Source organism: Oryx dammah, unplaced genomic scaffold (assembly GCF_014754425.2).
Source record: "Oryx dammah isolate SB20612 unplaced genomic scaffold, SCBI_Odam_1.1 HiC_scaffold_25, whole genome shotgun sequence".
Taxonomy (NCBI): domain Eukaryota; kingdom Metazoa; phylum Chordata; class Mammalia; order Artiodactyla; family Bovidae; genus Oryx; species Oryx dammah.
Window position 1 is genome coordinate 11,297,326 of NW_024070209.1, and position 19,217 is coordinate 11,316,542.

Genomic DNA, 19,217 nt, shown 5'->3' on the forward strand with positions numbered 1-19,217 from the left:
TAAGTAAATGAAGATTCTGAGAGGTGCCCTAGAGGCAGGTACGTTGATTTGGAGGCTAGTGCTTGCAGTTGGGTACCTGTGACAGGTACCGGGTGCTGGAGGATCTCCGAGGAGAGTCACCCCAGTAAGCATGAGGGGGTCAGGAAGGTTTCCTGGAAGAAATGGACTTGCACAGCCTTGAAATATGAACCGGCGTTAGCAGGCCGACAGGCAGAGGGACAGTGTTCCAGACAGAGGAACAGCTTTTATAAGAACCTGAACGTGACGGAGAGCATGTTTTCCTTTGGCTGGAGAGACAGACAGAGTAGGGGCTGGAGGACAGACCTGGGGCTCGGTTGTGGTGGAGATTGTGTTTTCTTACTTTGATAGGGACTTCCCAGGTGGCTCAGTGGTAAAGAGTCTGCCTGCAATGCAGGACTGCAGAAGACTTTGGTCCAATTCCTGGGTTGGGTGATTCCCCTGGAGAAGGGCATGGGAACCCACTTCAGTATTCTTGCCTGGAGAATCCCATGGACACAGGAGCCTGGTGGGCTACAGTCCATGGTGTTGCAAAGAATCAGACATGACTGAAGCGACTTGGAACACACACACTTTGATAGGGAGCTACCAGGGAGGGGAGACCGTTATCCACAGCGGATGGGGGAGTGGTTGGAGGTGGTTGCTTGGGTGTGGCTGGAAATTCTTACCCAGTGCTGGCTTGGAGGGGAGGGGATAGTGTGGGAGAAGGCAGCAGAGCTTGATGTTTGTCAAGGTTGAAGCGGAAGGAGGGTGTTCAGAGGGCTTCCTAGGTTTCTGTTTGGAGCCATAAGAAGCTAATGGTGCCTGATACTCTCTGCCAGGGAGCACCGGAAAGGGCAGTCAGGCTGGAGGCGAGTGTGGACCCTGAAGGAGCCAGTCTGCAACTGTCTACATAGGTCTAGAGCTCAGGGGTGCAGTCTGGGCTGGAGATGGAGAGTAGGGGTTGGGGCGGGAACCGAGAGGCAGACCCTCAGCTGAGACTGGGAAGGATGTCAGGTGTCTGGAAGCCAGACAGAGGTTTTGGGTTTCCATCCAGGGAGAAGGAGCAGCCCAAAGGAAAAGTAAGTGAGCGGTGCCAGGGGAGGACCACAGAGAGGTCAGTGAGGTGAGAGCTGAGGGGTCAGTCGCCTCAGCAGGAGTGCTTGTGACAGGCCATAGGGGGCCGCTGTCCTAATGGGTTGAGGAGTCAACGAAAGGTGGGAACTTACAGAGAGAATGCAGTCCGCATGCTCTGGAGAGGCTGGTGAGAAGGAAGAGGAGGTGGAGATGACTGAGGGGGATGGCTAGATGAAGACAAGCTCCGACAAGCTCGAGGGAATATTTCTCAGGCCTGTGTAAATGCTGCTAGCAAGCAACCAGTAGAGTGAGGTAGGCCAGTGACCCAGCACCACAGGTTTGCCTGGTCTTTCCGGTTCTAGCACTAAAAGACCTGCCTGCTGGGAATCCCCCGTCCTGGGAAAATTAAGAAACTGGGAGGATCCGATCCATCACCCTGGAGAAAAGTTACAATAGAGAAGAGGAGGGAGGGAGGGAGTTGTGGGGGTGGGGGTTCTGGGATTGAAGACTGGGATTAGGTCCAGAGAAGCTTGTAGCACTGCCTGGGCTGTCTCCGTGAAGACGGAGGGGTCTGAGGGAGGGAGGAGGCAGGTGGTGGCAGGTGGAGAGCAGGGCAAGGGGTCGCCAGGGGTCGCCAGGTGGTGAGCACTGCTGGCCCCACGGAGAAGGTGGCCGCTTCTCCCTTGTGCCACTTGTCCTCCCCGTAACGCGTCTCCTGTCTGTCTTCACAGTCCCCACCCTGTGAAGCCCCTCAGCACTGCCCCAGTGGAGGGGAGCCCTGACCGGAAGCAGTCCCGCTCCAGTCTGAGCACAGCCCTGAGCAGCGGGTTGGAGAAGCTCAAGACAGTCACCTCTGGCAGCATTCAGCCTGTGGCTCCAGCCCCCCAGGTTGGCCAGACTGCGGATGCCAAGAGGCTGAAGGTGAGGTCCAGCAGGGTGCCAGGGGTTTCAGACCAGACGTGTGTGGTACTCTGAAGAGATGCAGGCGTCTCGAGGTTTGGGGGCGGGGGAGGCATGCCAGGCAGGCTGGAGCAAGAAGCAGGCCTGGCCCCTGGCCCCACTTGGCCAGAGCCTTGAAGCCAGTTAGGCTGTCCCTGGCATTGGGGACAGAGGCAGCTCCTAGGGCCGGGGTTGGGAAATGGGGCTGTGGGGGGCGGGGGCAGGTGGGCCCAAGGCTGTTCTGCCCATACTCCCTCCATCTGGCCTCAGGACTCGGATGTGCTGGACCAGTCGGCCAAATACTACCACCTGACCCACGACGAGCTCATCGGCCTGCTCCTGCAGCGGGAGCGGGAGCTGAGCCAGCGGGCCGAGCATGTGCAGGAGCTGGAGAGCTACATCGACAGGCTGCTGGTGCGGATCATGGAGAGCTCGCCCACGCTGCTGCAGATCCCCTCCGCTCCCCCCAAGTAGCGCCCTTCACCCCCATTCCCGGAGGGTTGGCACAGACCTGCTGTCCCGCAGGCCACTCCCTCCCTCCCTCCCTCCCGCTGAACTAAGTCCCACCCTGCTCCCCCGTCTCCTCCCTCAGCTGGGGCTGCTGGAAAGGGGGCCGTGTGGACTCCCATTGGCACCGTCAAGTACTGTGGACAACCTGTGTGTCTTTGGGAGCTCTGGGTCTTTCCCACCTGGCTGTTTTCATACCCCTTAGCTATGGGGGCTCCAGAGAATTGGAACAAAGAATTTAGCCCTCAAGATGAAACCAGGGTGAGCTCCAATTTGATGTGGTACCTGGGACATACTTTATTACCCCCATTTCTTCCACAGCTAAACCCTTGTCCTCTCCACCTCCCTCCGCCTCTGGAGGGCTCCTAGTATTACTGGGGCTGTGGCAGGGACCAAGCTGCCCAGATGGCTGTGAGTTGTGGGCAACCAGGGTGCCTACTCTTCAGCCTCACACCCATACCCCCGGGAGCAGGGAGCCTCGTGGTCTGGTCTTTCTCTGCCATGTCCGAGTCTGCTTGTTTCATGAGCGAGTGCAGCGTGGATGGAGGGAGAAGACGGAGGCCACTCCCCGCCCTCCTCTTCTGACTTTGGCACCGAGTGAGTGTCACGTGTGAATGTGTGGAGAGCTGGGGCCAGAGTTGGGAGAGGGCCTCCTCACTCACCTCTGGGCTTTGGGTTGCTTATGTTTGGGGATCAAGCCTCCAGCTCTGTTCTCGTTGCCTGTCTAGATACCAAAACCCTGCTAGTGCAGGGTTTGAACTTTTGGAAACCAATTAAAATGTGCCTTTTGTGGGTGGGGTCAAAAGCCTCTGGATGTAGACCTCTCCCCCTAATTGGTGTTCCCCTTTCCTCCTGTTGAGCACATGGGGTTGGATCTCTTGGGAGCCTGGGAGTGGGAAAGGAGGGTAGGGCAGTGCTGCTCCATGCTCTGCCCCTTCCCGTAGAGTTAATTCCAGCTAAGAGTCTGGCCAAGCTGCTGCTGCTCGCTCAGCCTCCCTGCCATCTCCACCTCCCCAGCTGAGGAGGGTCTTAGGATCAAAACCACATTCTGGAAGTGGGAGGCCCCACCCTGCCTATACTTAGGAAAAAGCCTTTCTTGCCCTCCCATTCATCCACTAGCTGCTGACCAGCCTGTCCCTTCTGCCCCACGTCCTTGCCTGGCTTTGCTGCAGTGCACTTTGAAACAAAGTGTCTACCCTTGACACAGCCTCTGGTTTGCTTGTGGTAAACATGACAGGCTTCCCCAAGGCGTCTGCAGGGAAATCTTTGGTGGCTGGGGCCACTGTGCCTTAGCAAACACTGTGGGGTGAGGAGGTGCTGAAGGGGGATACTTCTGGCCCACTGAAAATGTGAGAGCTCCTCTGTGGCCACCTCTTCTTGATGAGACAGCTTGTGGGGTCACTTGGAAAGCCACGGGAAGGGATGTGCTATCTGGGTGACGTTTTCCTTCCGCCAGGATGAAGCAGAGGAGCCCCCCACACAGGGGAAAGCCCCTCTTGTGTCATCTACCTTAAGAATCACTCATCAAAGCTGAAGAGTGTCCGTGGGTGCTCAAGACTGGTCATGTTTTTTGGGGGGGTCACTGTGGGTGTCACTTCAGGAGGAGGGGGATTACTCCTCCACTGGATGTTCCTCTGGGCACTGTTCAGTCCCAGGCCTGACCCTAGTCTTCCGCTCACCCTTGGTTGAGGGCTTCCAAAATGCCCAGGGCAGAGGTCTCTTTAAGAGTTTTGGGTTGAAGCCCAGGGTTCTTGTGGCTGTTTATGCTCCTGGCCACAACGTGGAGGCGAGCTGCAGGTGAAGTGGGCAGGGAGCAGGCACAATACTGCTTTGCTGTTTGTCTTCCTAGTTGTAACGCCTGTTTATAAAGAGCTTGTTCTTCATGTTTTGAGCACTTTATGATGAATAAAAAATTAACATACTGTAGGTGGCTCTGTTGTGTTACTGTTGAGAGGCATATGAAGGAGGCTTCTTCAGGAAGAAAGCAGCCTTTCATCAAGATGATGAGGTTCTCAGATGATACTGTCCTTGCTCTGACCTCAGGGGCAGCAGCACAGTGTTGCCCAGTGGGCTGGGCTAAGTCTTTTCTCATTCCCAGGTTACCCATACTTGAGTAAGGTGGGAAATACAGAGGGATTTCAGGACTTGGTTCCTACTCTCAAGCCACTTAGTCTAGTAGGGAAGGATGAGATACAGATCCAAGATACACATGGTTCTTCATGGCCAGCTAGACTCTCCACAGCTAGGAAAAGTCTGTTTCTTGTGGTTTAACATGGGTGAAGGACTGACTGCTACAGACCATGCGGTGTCCAGAGGCATGGTCCAACCCTGAACTTCACCATAAGCCTGAGGAGACTCAAAGCTGGTCAGCGGGGAGGAAGTTCCTAAGATCAAAACCAAACATTTCTACTGCCCTCTTGGGCAAAACAGGCAGCTCTCCCTCTGTCCTTCCCATAGTCCTCCCCCGAGTCTGGCTCACTGACCAGATAATTCAGCTGGGAGTCTGCTAGTCTATTCTGCATGAGTGTGTTTATTATCCCTGCTGGTGCCTTGCTCTACAGTTGGTGGTACTCTTGCTTAAGGGAAAGTCCTTGTACCTGATGGTTGTTAAGCATTTCTGAAACTCCCCTTCCCCATCCCAGTTCTCTTCTTGCCCTGGAATTGGACCCAGAAGAGATCTTTTGTTGGCCAGAGGAAGAGAAGGCTTGTCAGGGCTCTTAAGCCCCTGCTGTTTTAATTCTTACAGCAACAGGATATTTGAGTTTCTGCTTGAGCCCTCAGCACAGAGGACTTAGCAATGAATCCCAAAGTCACAACTCCTGCCCTGTGGACCTCACAGAAGAAAAGGCAGATACTCAAAACCATGCTGCTGCTGCTAGGTTGCTTCAGTCATGTCTCTGATATATGAAAAAGAAGGCACTTCACCTATGTGATATTCTCTCCCTAAAACCCATAACTGTCTAACCGTTTAACAGTGCTCCTGCTGCTGCTAAGTTGCGTCAGTCATGTCCGACTCTGTTCGACCCCATAGATGGCAGCCCACCAGGCTCCCCTGTCCCTGGGATTCTCCGGGCAAGATCACTGGAGTGGGTTGCCATTTCCTTCTCCAATGCATGAAAGTGAAAGTGAAGTCGCTCAGTCGTGTCCGACTCAGCGGTGGACTGAAGCCCACCAGGCTCCTCCATCCATGGAATTTTCCGGCAAGAGTACTGGAGTGGGGTGCCATTGCCTTCTCCGACTCAAAACCATAAATAATTATAAATGTAACGGCTGCGAAAGGAAAGTGCTGGCTGATAGGAACATGTAAGATTTTGCCCAAGCAGGGCGAGGATCGGGAAACGCAATATTTAGGCTGAAGCCAGAGAGAGCCTGCGTTGGGCGAAGACCAAAAGTTAGTATCTTCTGGGTCAATGGCGACGAGCGCCCAGAATGCTCCAGGAACTGAATCAGGGTGACTGGAGAGCAAGAGCCAAGGGACAGCGTGGTGATAGAAGGACCTGCATGAAGATTCTGCAGTGCGATTCTTCGTAAAAAGCTTTCCAAGATTTCCCTACTATGTCTGGAGTCCTTGCCCATCTGATCCAAGGGTCAGACCCATATCAGTAGTGTCCTGGGCTGCAGCTCCAGGGGCGACGCCCACTGCTTCAACTCAAAATTCTAGGGACAGTACCAGCGAGGGGTCGCCCGACTGACCCCTACTGAGATCTTAAGAGACGTACACGCGCCCTCTTGGACTGCCGGCGCCTGCAAAATTAGCGGCGGGAACCCAGACCCAGTCTGAGTCATTGGAACTCTCCGCAGTCTAGGGCTGTCAAGCTCCGAGACAAGAAAAACTACACTCCCCACAACCCTTTGCGCCTTCGGCTTGCTGCGGTAGCTTATGGCCAATCGGGACAGGCAGCTGTGGCGGGGGCCGAGGAGGGACATTTTAAAAGGGCCGGAGATTGCAGGCGTCAGTGGCCATGGCGGATACAGCGACTACAGCATCGGCGGCGGCGGCTAGTGCCGCTAATGCCTCGACCGATGCACCGCCTTTCCAGCTGGGCAAACCCCGCTTCCAGCAGGTGAGGACCGGGCTGTGGCTTGAGGGTCGGTGGGTGGCACAGGGAGGGCGAGCAAACTCCTCCCCAAAAGCCTCTTTAGCCCTAGGGTCTCCGACCCGCGGCCACCAGGGAGCCTGCAGCTACTGCCTGGTGGACCGCGGCCACAGTCACCTTTTTCCCATTGGTCAGTGGGGTGGGCGAGGGCTGATATCTTGGCTCCCTATTGGCCATCGGCGCCGTCATTCCCCGCCGCCCGCGCCCTCCAGCCCTTCCTGCCAGAGGCGCTCTGTGATTGGACACTGCCCGCCGCGGCCGGGGATCCCAGCCCCGGGATCCAAGCTGCTGCTTCAGGGTCGCTTGGGCAGTGCAGCCGCCCACTCCAGGCGGAAAGTTCGAATCCGGCCCTCGGTGAAAAGTTGGCGTGGTCGAGATGCCTTCTAACTTTTTTCCCAGTTGGTGACCCACATTCTTTCCGAGCTGCCCCGCTCCCAGCTCTCCACCCCAAGCTAGGTCCGTGGTGGGGATGGGTTAGGACCGCCTGCCGAGGGATGCCAGGCCATCCCTGTCCCCTCCGCTGATGCAGCGAGTCGGCCGGCAGGTGCCCTGTCGGGGATGGAGTGTGGACGTGCGGGGAGAGCCGGGGGTGCAGAGGAAACGCTGTGTCATCCCCGGAGCTCTGAGCGTCCGCGTCCCCGGGGGTTTACCCCAGCCCCCTAACCCTCTGCGACCTCCACGAAGCGCTCGTCTCTGTCCGACCCTATGTGGCTCTTCGGAGCACGGTGACAGTCGTCCTTTTCCTTCGGACCTTTTCTCCTTACGACAGTCTCTTCCTCTCCCTCGGCCCAGGAGAGAGAGTCCGCAGTCCAGACTTATTGCCCGGGCAGGAGCCTGGGAGGGACCGTTCCTACACCGCATACCCGGGTCCCTGCTGCCTCCAGCGCTGAGGAAATGGACTTTGTTAAGAAAAGGGGCAAAGAGACTTGGCTAAAGTGAATCAGGCTTGCCTGGGGTTGAGGTGCGGGGGGAGCGCCGCGGAGGTGGATGGAAAGTTTGCAGGAAGAAAGAAAGTTGTACCAAGATCGGTGCGGTGGTTGATTGGTTGGTTATTATCATGTTGGTGGGAGAGGGACTGGTTCCAGCAAAGCGGTGCACTGAGCTTTGCTAATTAAGGAGCTGCGCTTTTGAGCCTTCTGAGAAAATATCCCCACTGTTTTTAAACAAGACTTTAATTCCTTTAAAAAATAAACCGTCTCAGCATGCAAGTCGGAGAAGGCAATGGCACCCCACTCCAGTACTCTTGCCTGGAAAATCCATGGACAGAGGAGCCTGGTGGGCTGCAATCCATGGGGTCGCTAAGAGTCGGGCACGACTGAGCGACTTTACTTTGACTTTTCACTTTCCTGCATTGGAGAAGGAAAGGGCAACCCACTCCAGTGTTCTTGCCTGGAGAATCCCAGGGACGGGGGAGCCTGGTGGGCTGCCGTCTATGGGGTCGCACAGAGTCGGACACGACTGAAGCGACTTGGCAGCAGCAGCAGCAGCAGGCAAGTATCTAGGGCGAGACTGATGTCATCCTGCCAGTGCAAAGTGCCACCCAGAATGGCCTGTTGGGGTGCCTGTGCCTGGGCTTGAGTGACGCTTCATTAGCTGACCCCTTCCCCACTCCCCAACCCCACATTCTACTAGTCCTTCAAGACTCAGGCCCACCTTCTTTTAAACACTTCCTTCTTTCCTTATCCCCTGGTGGGACCCCTACTGCCCAGCTCTTTGACTACCCCAAGTGGGATCCTCATAAGTCAGGCTTTACTGCAGTCTGCCCTGTGGTCCTCGAATATCCCTACTCCTCTGTGTGATTACTGGTCCTCCTCAACACTGGTGAACACACTCTGAGAGGAGGGGCCGCTCTTGCAGTTCCGCTTGTCTCCATGATACCCTGAGCTGGGGCTCAGCACATAGTAATGTGCTCAGTTAATTTATGGGTTCGTTTTTTTCCAGCAACTGTCCTGGGACAGTCACACACAGATATTTGAGAACCTCCTAGTGGCTCCAAACGATGGAGCCCATTGCTGTTATCCCTGCTGGAGATGTAATCGCATACTTGAGGCTACTCTGTCGAGGCAGCCATTGCTGGTACCTCTTTTTGGCACCCCTCCCGAGGGCAGCAAGTGTTTGCTATATTTGCTTTTGAAGCAGCTCTCCTCCAGCCCTGTGTAAAGCACAGTGCATGTGATATTCATTCATGTTAAGGAACCTGTCTTTCCTCCAGTTCTGCCCCTCTTGCACGACTCCCTGGTTGTGCAAGCAGCCCAAACTGCCATCAGGTTGACTCCAAGAAACCCAGAGTCCCCTGTGTACTTGACTTCCTCTCTTTCATCCTCTGAATGCAAACAGGATTTTCATCTCATATAGCTCTCAGATCCACTTGTCTCCACTGCTGGAATCCTAGACTGAGTTCCCATTCACTGATCTCTTGAGCCACTGCAGAAGCTTCCTTCCAGGTCTCCCTGCTTGCACTCTGGCCCCCTTCCAATCCCTTCTTCTTCGCATGGCAGAGTCCCAACAGTGCAGGTCTGATCAGACGATGCCGCACCCTCCCCCATCACACATGTTCTTAAACACCTTCCAGTGGCTTCCCCTGCTTCTGAGGTAAAGACCTCTATTTTGAAGACCCCAAAGGCCTGCATGGCCCACCCCTGCTGCCCTCCAGTCAAACCCCTATCCATCCCCTGGAATCCTGCTTCCAACCACACTGACTGTGTTCAGCCCCTTGAACCCTGAGTGGTTCATAATCCAGGGTTCAGTCCCAGAGCCCACAGCAGGAACACTGCTCTTAATCCACTAACCAATAACACCATTTTCTGCAAGACGGGACAGAGCCTTTCCTTACTCCCTGGAGTCCCCCAGAACCCTTCTTCCTTTCATTCCTCAAGGATCTCTCTGTGCAGGGGGCAGGGGAAGGAGGAGCTCTGAGCAGTGTCAGAGGATGGAGAAAGCTTACTTTGATGGGCTTTGGTCTGTGAACATCTTTCTTCCCATAAGATGATGATGCTAGCTGAGTATTGTTCTAACCTTTTCATGTATTGACCTATTTAATTTTCATGACAATCATGTGAGACAGGTTGAGACAATTATCCTATATATTCTAGGTGAGAAAACTGGCACACAAAGAAACAGATTCAGTAGGCAGTCTGGCTCCAGAGTCTGCAGTTTTCTTATTGTCAACTTTTTTATTAGGGAGATTTTCATACCTACAAAATTGAGGACAGTTGTCAGTGAAATCCTGTGTACCCATCACTCAGCTTCAGCAATTACCAGTGTTAGGCCAGCTTCGTTTCTATGCCTCCCACCCCCAGTCAGGGAATTATTTTAATGCGAAGCCTATTAGTTCACTCTACCTGCTATAGGTAACTCTAAAAAAGAAAGACTGTTTAAGTTAGCTTTTCTAAATACACTTTTTACAATTGGAAATCGTTTTATGTGTGCAGAATTCGAGTAGCAGGATTCCTGTATAAGCCTCCCCTCGTTTCCCCTAAAGTCATCATCTCTGATTACCGTGGCACATTTGTCGGAATAAGAAACCAGCATTACTATTAACTATACTCCAGACTGCTGGATTTTACTATTTTTTGCACTAATGTTATTCTTCTGTTCTAGGATCCCACATTACATTTAGTTGTCATGTCTTCAGTCTGCCCTCTGTTTTATGACAGTTTTTCAGACTTACCTTCTGTTTGATGACTTTGACAGTTTTGAGAAGTACTGGTCAAGTATTTTTTAGAAGGTCCCTCAGTTTGGGTTTGTCTAGTGTTGTTTAATGGGAGAAGGCAATGGCAACCCACTCCAATACTCTTGCCTGGAAAATCCCATGGACAGAGGAGCCTGGTGGGCTGCAGCCCATGGGGTTGCGAAGAGTCAGATACGACTGAGTGAATTCACTTTCACTTTTCACTTCCATGCATTGGAGAAGGAAATGGCAACCCACTCCTGTGTTCTTGCCTGGAGAATCCCAGGGACGGGGGAGCCTGGTGGGCTGCCGTCTATGGGGTCGCACAGAGTCAGACACGACTGACGTGACTTAGCAGCAGCAGCAGCAGTGTTTAATTGTTAGACAGTTATGGGTTTTAGGGAGAGAATATCACAGAAGTGAAGTGCCTTCTTTTTCATATGATATCAGAGGATTTTTAAATTAGTTTTAATGTAACCACTATACCATTAACACACCTAAAATAATTATTTCTTAATATCATCGAACCAGTCCATTTGGACTGCAGTAACAAAATACTGTAGATTGGGTAGCTTATGAACAACAGAAATTTATTTTTCACGGTTCTCAAAGCTGGAAATCCAAGACCAAGGCACCAGCAGATTCATTGTCGGATGAGAGCCAACTTTCTTGTTCATAAATAGCATCTTCTAGCTGAAACTTCCCATGGCAGAAGAGAGGAGGGATCTTTCTGGGGTTTCTTTTATAAGGACATTAATACTTCCCCAAAGACACCACTTCCTAAAACAATCACCTTTGAGGTGGGGGCGGGGGTGGAGTGTTAGGATTTCAACATGACTCTCAGAGTGTGGGGACAGGCATTCAGTCCATTGCACTATTCACATTTCCCTTACAATGTTTTAAAAATAATTGGTTTGTTTCAATCAGACTCCCACGAAGCCCACACATTATATTTGACTGATAGATGGATTCACCCCTCTTTCTTTCTATTGGGTTGGCCAAAATGTTTGTTCAAGTTTTGCAAGCAAACCTTTTGGCCAACCCAATATTTGTTGAAGAAACTGGGTTGCTTGTCCGGTACCATTTTCCTATTCTGAACGTGGCTGAAGGCTTCTCTGTGGTATTAGTTAAGACGGCCCTCTGTCCCTGTTGTGCTTATCAACTTCAAGTCCATGCTTGTACCCAGCGCCCATGTTACCTGGTGAACTGGCCAGAGTGCATGGGGGAGCTCTGTGTTCTGACTGCTCCCTTTTCTACTCATTTCCTTCTTTTCTACTCATTTCCTTTCCTGAACCCACTCTTTTCTTCCTTTAGGGCTGACACCATTTTTGGCAAGTTGAGGCCCCAGGACAGGAAAAAAACATACACGATTCTTTCCATTTGTGATTTAATCTATACAGAAACGTTTGCTTTATTATTATTATTTTTAAACTTCCTTGCTCCTTCAGAAATCTCACTTATCTGCTAAGATGACTTAGGGGTATGGGTGTGCTGTGAGTGTGCTGGGCCCCGAATCCACCAAGGCTTATGAGAGCAGAGCAGGTGCCTTGTTGAGGGCCCCTTCTTGGCTCTGGGCAGCTGGTGGGCCCGGAAATGCACTCTTCACCTCAGGTTGGAGAGGTTTGTGTGGGCTGAGAGTCAGGAGGCAATGGGGAAGTTTCTTATATAGTTTGCTGAAATAAGTTCTGAAGTGAAGTGCCTTGCAGGTAGTTATGTTTTTAAATCATTTACGTCCTAGAGGCTAGAGAGTGACTGTTCGCAGGGCTGGTCCTAGGGCTTCTTTGTGCCTTGGAGACGGTCAACACCTTTGAGTCCAGTGGTTTTCATCCCTGCTGCACAGTAATCACCTCAGCAGATTTTTAAACAGACTTTCATGCCTGGAGCCCACCTCAGGCCACTAGAATTCGAATCCCTGGGTGTGCAACCTGGATTTTAGAAAACCCAGGGGAGTCAGTGTGTTACCAGGTGAGGACTGCTGAGCTCGTCCAGCCTTTCTGCCATTGGGCTACAGCTTCAGAGAGTATTTATTCCTCATCCAGATGAGCAGTCATGTAGAGGTCTGGGTACAGGCCTGCTGTCAGTCTCTTCTCAGGCCTTTGCCCTGGGCTGCTGCTTCCGAGGCAGCTCTCTGGCTCTGTTCTCCTGGGCCAGGCCTGGGAGTTAGGAAGCAGCAAGCTGGGAGCCCCTGCTGAGAAGTAGCTGACTCACCTTTCTTGTGAGGGGAAAGGGAAGGAATTACTTGACTGACTCACTCTTCTGGTGAAGAAAAAGGGAAGGAAAAAAAAATCCACTGATTATCTGATGGGGTAAAAAGTGAATTTTCGGGTGACAAAAACCAAAAGACCCTGTATACTAAACTGTTGAGAAAATAAAGACTGATGAGGTTGCCATGTTATGCCTTGGGCTGGGAGGACAGACACATAACGGCAGCTACAAAGAAGCGTGCTTCCCTCTAGGCCTTCTCAGCTCTGAGGGACCCGAGTCGCCTCCTTCACTGGGTAGCCATTCATTTGTACTCACTGAGAAATCACATTCTCCAAGGTTGTGCATTGCCAGGAACTTCGCTGCTTAAATGGAGAAGAAAATGGCAACCCACTCCAGTACTCTTGTCTGGAAAATTCCATGGGCAGAGGAGCCTCTCAGGCTACAGTCTAAAATCCAGGCTGTACAGTCCATGGGATTGCAAAGAGCTGGACACAGCTGAGCAGCTCACTCACTCACGTGCTATTTATATCAGTAGGGTCAATATTGAGGAAAACAAACACAAAAATGCAGACTGTAAGAACTGAGTTATTTAGTGTCTATTGAGGACTATAGTCTGGGAGGCAGCCTCTCAGAGAGCTCTGAAGAGGTAAAGGGGGAGAGGTCAGCATGTGTGTGATTTTGGCAAAGGGGTTACGTGTAATCAAGCACATATCTCAGAAGGTTGCTGCTATATGTGAGGAACAGATATCTTAATTAATGGGTTTAGTGCTTTTCTAAGTCTGGGAAGATGTAAGAATCCAGGTTCATAAAAACTTTCTCCTGAAAAAAGTACTTAACTCTCTGAAGGGCTGTTTTACCAGTCTTCCCAGAGCACAGAGTGCTCTGCCCTAGACTCCTTTCAGGGTGTGTTGAAAGTCAGTGATTGCAATGGCTAATGGCTCAATCCTTCTATTAATAGAACCAGGTGGTGAATGACCTCCTCTACTTGGCAATAGGAATGAAACATCCTGCTTTTGATTGGTGAGTCTTTGGCACTTTGACTCAGAGAATCAATACAAGGGCAGGGCTTCAAAGAAGGAGTTTCTGGACATCTCATGCCATGGTTAGCTGAATCTTATAGTTTTTAAGAAACAAAACCCTCTGTTTACTTCTCAGTCTGGACCTATGTAGGCCTCTTCCCCACAGCCCTGCTTTGCCTTGAGCGTGTTAATGTACTGTTTCATTTAAATTTTGCTCTACCTTTCCCCAGGATTCTGCACTAACTCAGTTTTTCCTCCCTTGTTTGACAAAATGCCTTATGGTTCCTCTACTTTATGGCCTCCATCATTGCAGTGAGTCAGGAAGCCTAACTTTGTCTGTCCCTGGTGGGTCAAGGGGAGGTTCTTTGGCTGATTGGGTTAGGACATTGTGTGTGCACATAAAAGGAATCTCAGACCTTCCTGTGTGTTTATTGAAAAGTTACATCTGGAAGGCTCTTAAGTGCCCCAAGTGTACATGACCAATCCAGAACTGTTATCTTCCTCTTCACTGAATCAATGCGCTTCTTGCTTTCGTCATCCTGGTTAGTAAGCATGTGTCTGACTAGAAATCTGGGCATTACTATGACCATGTGATTCCTCGTTCCCCCAGCCAGTCAACTTTGCTCTATTCTCAGGACCTAGCACAGCCTTGGGCACACAGTGGGTCTCCAGTAGCTTTCTGGTGAATGACTGAATAAACTGCAGGGCCAGGTGCAGCTTCTGACCTGAGCCTGCGTGCCTTTGAGCTCCTGCTGATACCCTTCCTTCTCTCGGTAAATTCATCCATCCGCCCATCCCAGCTCTTCTGGGAAGCTTCCTGACTCACGAGGGAGAAATAACCTGTGTCCCCAGTGGCCGTTATGATGCCTCACTTAATTTTATAGTTATCTCTTTACTTGTTTGTCTCTCTTGATGGTCTCAGCTCCCTGTGGTCTTGTTCACTGTGGTCTTCCCTCAGCTAGTCCAGTAGGGGTTGGTAGGCATCTATGGAGCAAAAGGCTTTACTTAGGACTCTCTCCCAGTGGCAGTGGTGGAGAGTGATACAGCAGGGTCAGCAGCCCGGGACAGAATGGAAACAGTGACGGACCACAGGGCAAGTCAGAGGCTGGATGTTTTCCTGGATCATCTGCAAGAAGCGCTTCCCTTAGGCCGTTCTCCTCCGGGCCCTCCCCTCTGCTGATCCTCTTCCCTCCTTGGGCTGCTAACTGCTAATACTCTTGTCCCTTTCACATCCTACCCTCCCTTCAAGGTCCAGCCCAGGCTGCATCACTCCAGGAAGCCTCCAGGGCATTGGCTGCTCAGCAGCCCAGTCATTCATGTTGTGGCTGATGTATTTATGGAACTTCTAGGTAGGTGTGTGACACGCGACTAGGAACCAAGGCACATACAGAAAGAACATCCAATAGCCCACATCCTTCAGCAGTTTATAATCGAGTAACATATCAGTCTGTGTTTTAATTTAAATACATATTTTAAAAATAGAATATTACTTCTTTATATTATTATACATAATATAATACTGATTTTTTTCATTTAAAAAGCAATGTAAAAGATATGGAAATAAAAATATACCATATTCTTATTACCCGGAGGCTGTCTCTCTTAACATTTTAATATATTTTCATGTAGCTTTTTAAATAATGTAATTTTGAACTTTTAATTTTGAAACAGTTTCAGTCTTACAGAAAAGTTGCAAGAAGAATTCAATTCCATATACCCTTTGCTTAGATCCACCAGCTTTCAACATTTTGTGACATTTCCTTTATTATGCTCTTTGTCTACAGGTGGTCATAAAGCCAGGAAGGATAGCAAAAGCACATGATACTAAGAACATCTTCAATCTGTAAATAGAATAATAGTACCCTCATTTTAAGGTTTTATTGCTGCCCTGTATATCCACACATCATTTTTCTGTCAACCTTCTGAGAGTAGATTATATTCAGCTATCCCTTAATACTTCATTGTAACCTTAACAACAAGGACATTCTCTTATATCTCTGTCTTAGTCTGTTTGGGCTGTTATAATAAAAATAGCATAGATGGGGGGCTTTATAAACAACAGAAATTAATTTTCCCAGTACTGAAGTCTGGAGTCCAGGACTAAGGCACTGGCAGATACAGTGTCTGGGGAGGGTCTGATTCCTAGTCATAGAGAGCTCACTGTGTTCTTACAGGGTGGAACAGGGCGAGGGGTTTCTCTGGCGTCTCTATAAGACTGTTCATGCCATTCATGAGGGCTCTGCCCTCATATATGTCCTCAGCTCTCAAAGGCCTCACCTCCAAATATCATCACCTAGGAGTTCAGGATTTAACACATGAATTTTGAGAGGACACTAATATTCAGTCTGTAGCAATAACCAGAGTGTGGTTATTCAGGAGATTTAGCATGGATACAATCCTTTTAGTAATGTGTGGTCCTACTCCAATTTTATCCTTTGTCTCAGCAATGTCCTTGAACGCACTTCTCTCTCTAGTCCAGGATTCATTCAAGAATTACACGTTATGTTCAGTTGCCTTCTCTCTTCAGTTTCCTTTAATGGGGGGCAGTTTTTTAGTCTTTCTTTGTCTTTACAGCATTGGCATATTTGGTGAACAAGGCCATTTATTTAACAGAATGCTCCTCAGTTTGGGTTTGTCTGATGTTTCCACATGGTTAGACTCAGTCCCTTCAGAATACCCTGTGAACCCAATTGGGAACTTCTCAGGGACACCCAGAGTCCATTTGCGTCTTACTGGTCCTTCTGACATGCCCCCGTCATTTTGGGGAGGGCACTTCGTTCCTTTCTAGCACAGCAAAATGTGCCAGTCGCCTCATGTTCGTTTCCTACCCCAGCCCTGGAATCAGCCACTTCTCTAAGTCAGGGCTCCCCAACCTCTCGGATCTAATGCCTGACGCTCTGAGGGGGAACCGAGGTCATAACGATAGAAATAAAGTGCACAATAAAGGTAAGGACCTTGAATCATCCAAACCCTTCCCCCCACCCCACCCGCAGTCTGTGGAAAAGTTTCTTCCACGAGAAACCAGGTCCCTGGTTCCAAAAAGGTTGGGGTCCGCTGCTCTAAGGACCCGTGGTTTGTTTTAATAGGTGTCATCCTGTCTCCTTGCTACCCAGTTAGTATCCATCTCACTCTGTTTATCTCCTATTAAGTTGGAATCATGCGTTTTAGATGCAGTTCACAAATCGCAAGCTTTTTGCATGGCATAAACATAATCCCAAACATGATTGCTGCGCCGTGTTCCATCCTGTGAATGGATCGTCATTTCCACAATCCACCTTTATAGATAATGCAGCAGTGAGTGTTCTCCACACACGCCTCTGCCCACACTTCTGAACATCTCTGACTGAGCATTCTGTGTAAGCTGGGGGATGGTTTAGGCCTTTGATGTATAGGAAGTTAGAGAAGCAGCCGTTTTAGTTAGCAGTGGTGTGGAAGCTTGATAGATCTGTGAACGGCTGGGGCTGGGAGTCGGGTGGAGAGGCTGCCCCAGGCAGAGGGTGCCACGGTGTGTCAGGAGACCTCGTGGTGACCCAGGTTTATTTTTGGTCTTTTTTGAGGAGGGGAAGGAGCAGAAATTGGCTGCAGGGTCTGATGTCCTAGTGAGACGGGAAAAGAGTGGGAGTGTTCTGTTTCCTCCGCGCAGTGGAGGCTGGGCTTGCAGAGCTGTGGGGCTCCGGGGAGGATGTGGGAGGGAGCCCGAGGATAGTGAGGCATGAACCCCCAGCATGAGCAGCGTTCCCCTTTGTCCCCTGGCTCGGTCCCCTCTCTCCTCCCCTGGGGCTTGGCTTTGCCAAACTGGCTCTGTCCTGAGGGCAGAAGGCCCAGCAGCGGTGTTGCTTGGTTTCCTTTCACTGTGCTCTGATGCCTGTAGCCTGTTTAGCACAATGCCTTCCTTTTCCAAGGCCCCTGCTCAGGGATAAGGATGGGGAGCTGGCCTTCTGTCCTGGAGCGTGGGTGAAGGAAGGCCCGAGGGTTGCAAGCTGGGCATCTGCGCTTGAGCTCTGCTGTGGGGAGCTTTCCCTGGCGGCAGAGCCTGTACTGTACTTTGGGAAGAGACTCTCTCTCCGAGAGTCCTAAATAAAGCAGAAAGGCCGTGGTGGGCAGGGCAGACTGGGAGAGGGCTGGGGACCAGACCGCCCCTCTAGCCTTCATGCTTTGTGGTTCTCGGATCTCCGGGCACTGGGAGAAGAGGGAGGAAGATGGGAGGCTCATGGAAGAGACGTGGGGTCAGACATGTCTTAATGGTCGTTCTGAGTTGACTTTAGAAAGCCCTAGACCTGGGAGAACTGCCGTCAGGTCACCGAGAAGCGAGCGGCCTCGTTGGCGCTCATCACCAATGCGAGTCCTGGTGACTGTGGGACCCTGACCGTAAGGGTGAGCTGTGGGTGGGTTCCCTGTTGTCTAGAGAAAGGGGTACAGCAACTGACCCACTCTCCTCTCCCGCCCCTCCTCCAGACATCCTTCTTTGGTCGCTTCAGGCACTTCTTGGACATCATTGACCCTCGCACGCTCTTTGTCACTGAGGTGAGTCATGGCTGTCACTCTCAATGGAGGCCCCTTGGCCTTTATACCTTGTGACTTTGGAAGATCCGCAGGTCATCATTATCTCATTTCATCTGGATCTCACAACATCCCTTCAAGGTAGATATGTAATTATTATTATTTCAAACTTCAATAAAATGATTACCAAGTACATGGATTATGTGCTCATTACAAACATTCAAATGGTACAGAACAAAAAGGATCCTTCGTGCCCTCTCCCTACTTGCTCTCCTCCTCTGATAGGTAAGATTGCGACTCAGGTACACATTATATTTTATATGTGAACAATCCTAAGAGTTTTGACAGACATATCAAGTGTCCACAATGAAGTATCCATCATGAAGATGGAGAACATTTCTGTCATCCTACCGTACTCCTCTGACCATTTATAATCCATCTCCCCAAACCCCTGCTGAGCCCCTGGCAACCATTCGTCTGGTTCCTGTTCTTGTTGCTTTGCTCTTTCTGTAATGTCGTATGAGTGAAGTCCTACAGTGTGCAGCCTTGTGTGTCTGGCTTCTTCCCCTTGACATGGTGCTTTTGAGGTTCATCTGTGTTCTGGCAAGTGTCAGGACGTCATCCCTTCTTACCGCTGAGCAGCATTCCATTGAAAGGATGTTCCAGAACTTGTTTCTTCTGTCACATGGGCTGTTTCCATTGTCTGATTATTACGAATAAAATTGCTCTGAGCATTCTTTGTGTGGACGTATGCTTTCATTTCTCTTGAGTGAATAACTAGGACTGGGGTTGCCGGCTCGTATGGTAAGTATATGTTTAACTTCACAGGGAACCGCCTAACTGTTGTTTAAGGATTACTATCCATTTCACATTCTCATCCACAATGTTCCAGCCGCTCCACATCCTCACTAATCCTTGATATTGTCACATTTACTGTCAGATTTCTTTGAGCCTTTCCAAGAAGTGTGTCTTTCTATCCTGTGTACTGTATTTACAAACGTTTATAGGAATGCATGCACAGATAATGTAGGCAATATTTGTTAAGCACTTTCTGTGAGCAAACCAGTGTCATCAACGTTTTGCATGTATTAGCTTGTCGGATCAACTCAAAACAACCCTTTGAGGTAGATTCTATTTTAAGTTCCATTTTCCAGATGAGGAAACAGACAGAAGCTAAGTCTCAGGCACGTGGTGCTGGCCGGTGAC

At 50.5% G+C, this 19,217-nt stretch overlaps 2 protein-coding genes across 3 annotated transcripts in view; both read left to right on the top strand.

Annotated features, from left to right (window-relative positions):
- The window catches only part of RAB11FIP5 (RAB11 family interacting protein 5), a 45,105-nt gene extending 40,659 nt beyond the window's left edge, over positions 1-4,446 (top strand). The window contains 2 exon segments of the mRNA XM_040223931.1: positions 1,806-1,995; positions 2,284-4,446. Coding sequence (XP_040079865.1) covers positions 1,806-1,995; positions 2,284-2,487 — 394 coding nt within the window. The 3' untranslated portion in view covers positions 2,488-4,446.
- A 1,978-nt stretch (positions 4,447-6,424) lies between these two features.
- Positions 6,425-19,217, top strand: part of SFXN5 (sideroflexin 5) — a 125,312-nt gene continuing 112,519 nt past the window's right edge. Inside the window, exons 1-2 of one of the 2 annotated variants that reach the window (XM_040223933.1) lie at positions 6,425-6,584; positions 17,967-18,035. In XM_040223933.1, coding sequence (XP_040079867.1) covers positions 6,483-6,584; positions 17,967-18,035 — 171 coding nt within the window. In that variant the 5' untranslated portion in view covers positions 6,425-6,482. The remainder of the gene's footprint in view (positions 6,585-17,966; positions 18,036-19,217) is intronic. The other variant, XM_040223932.1, reaches the window with a different exon arrangement.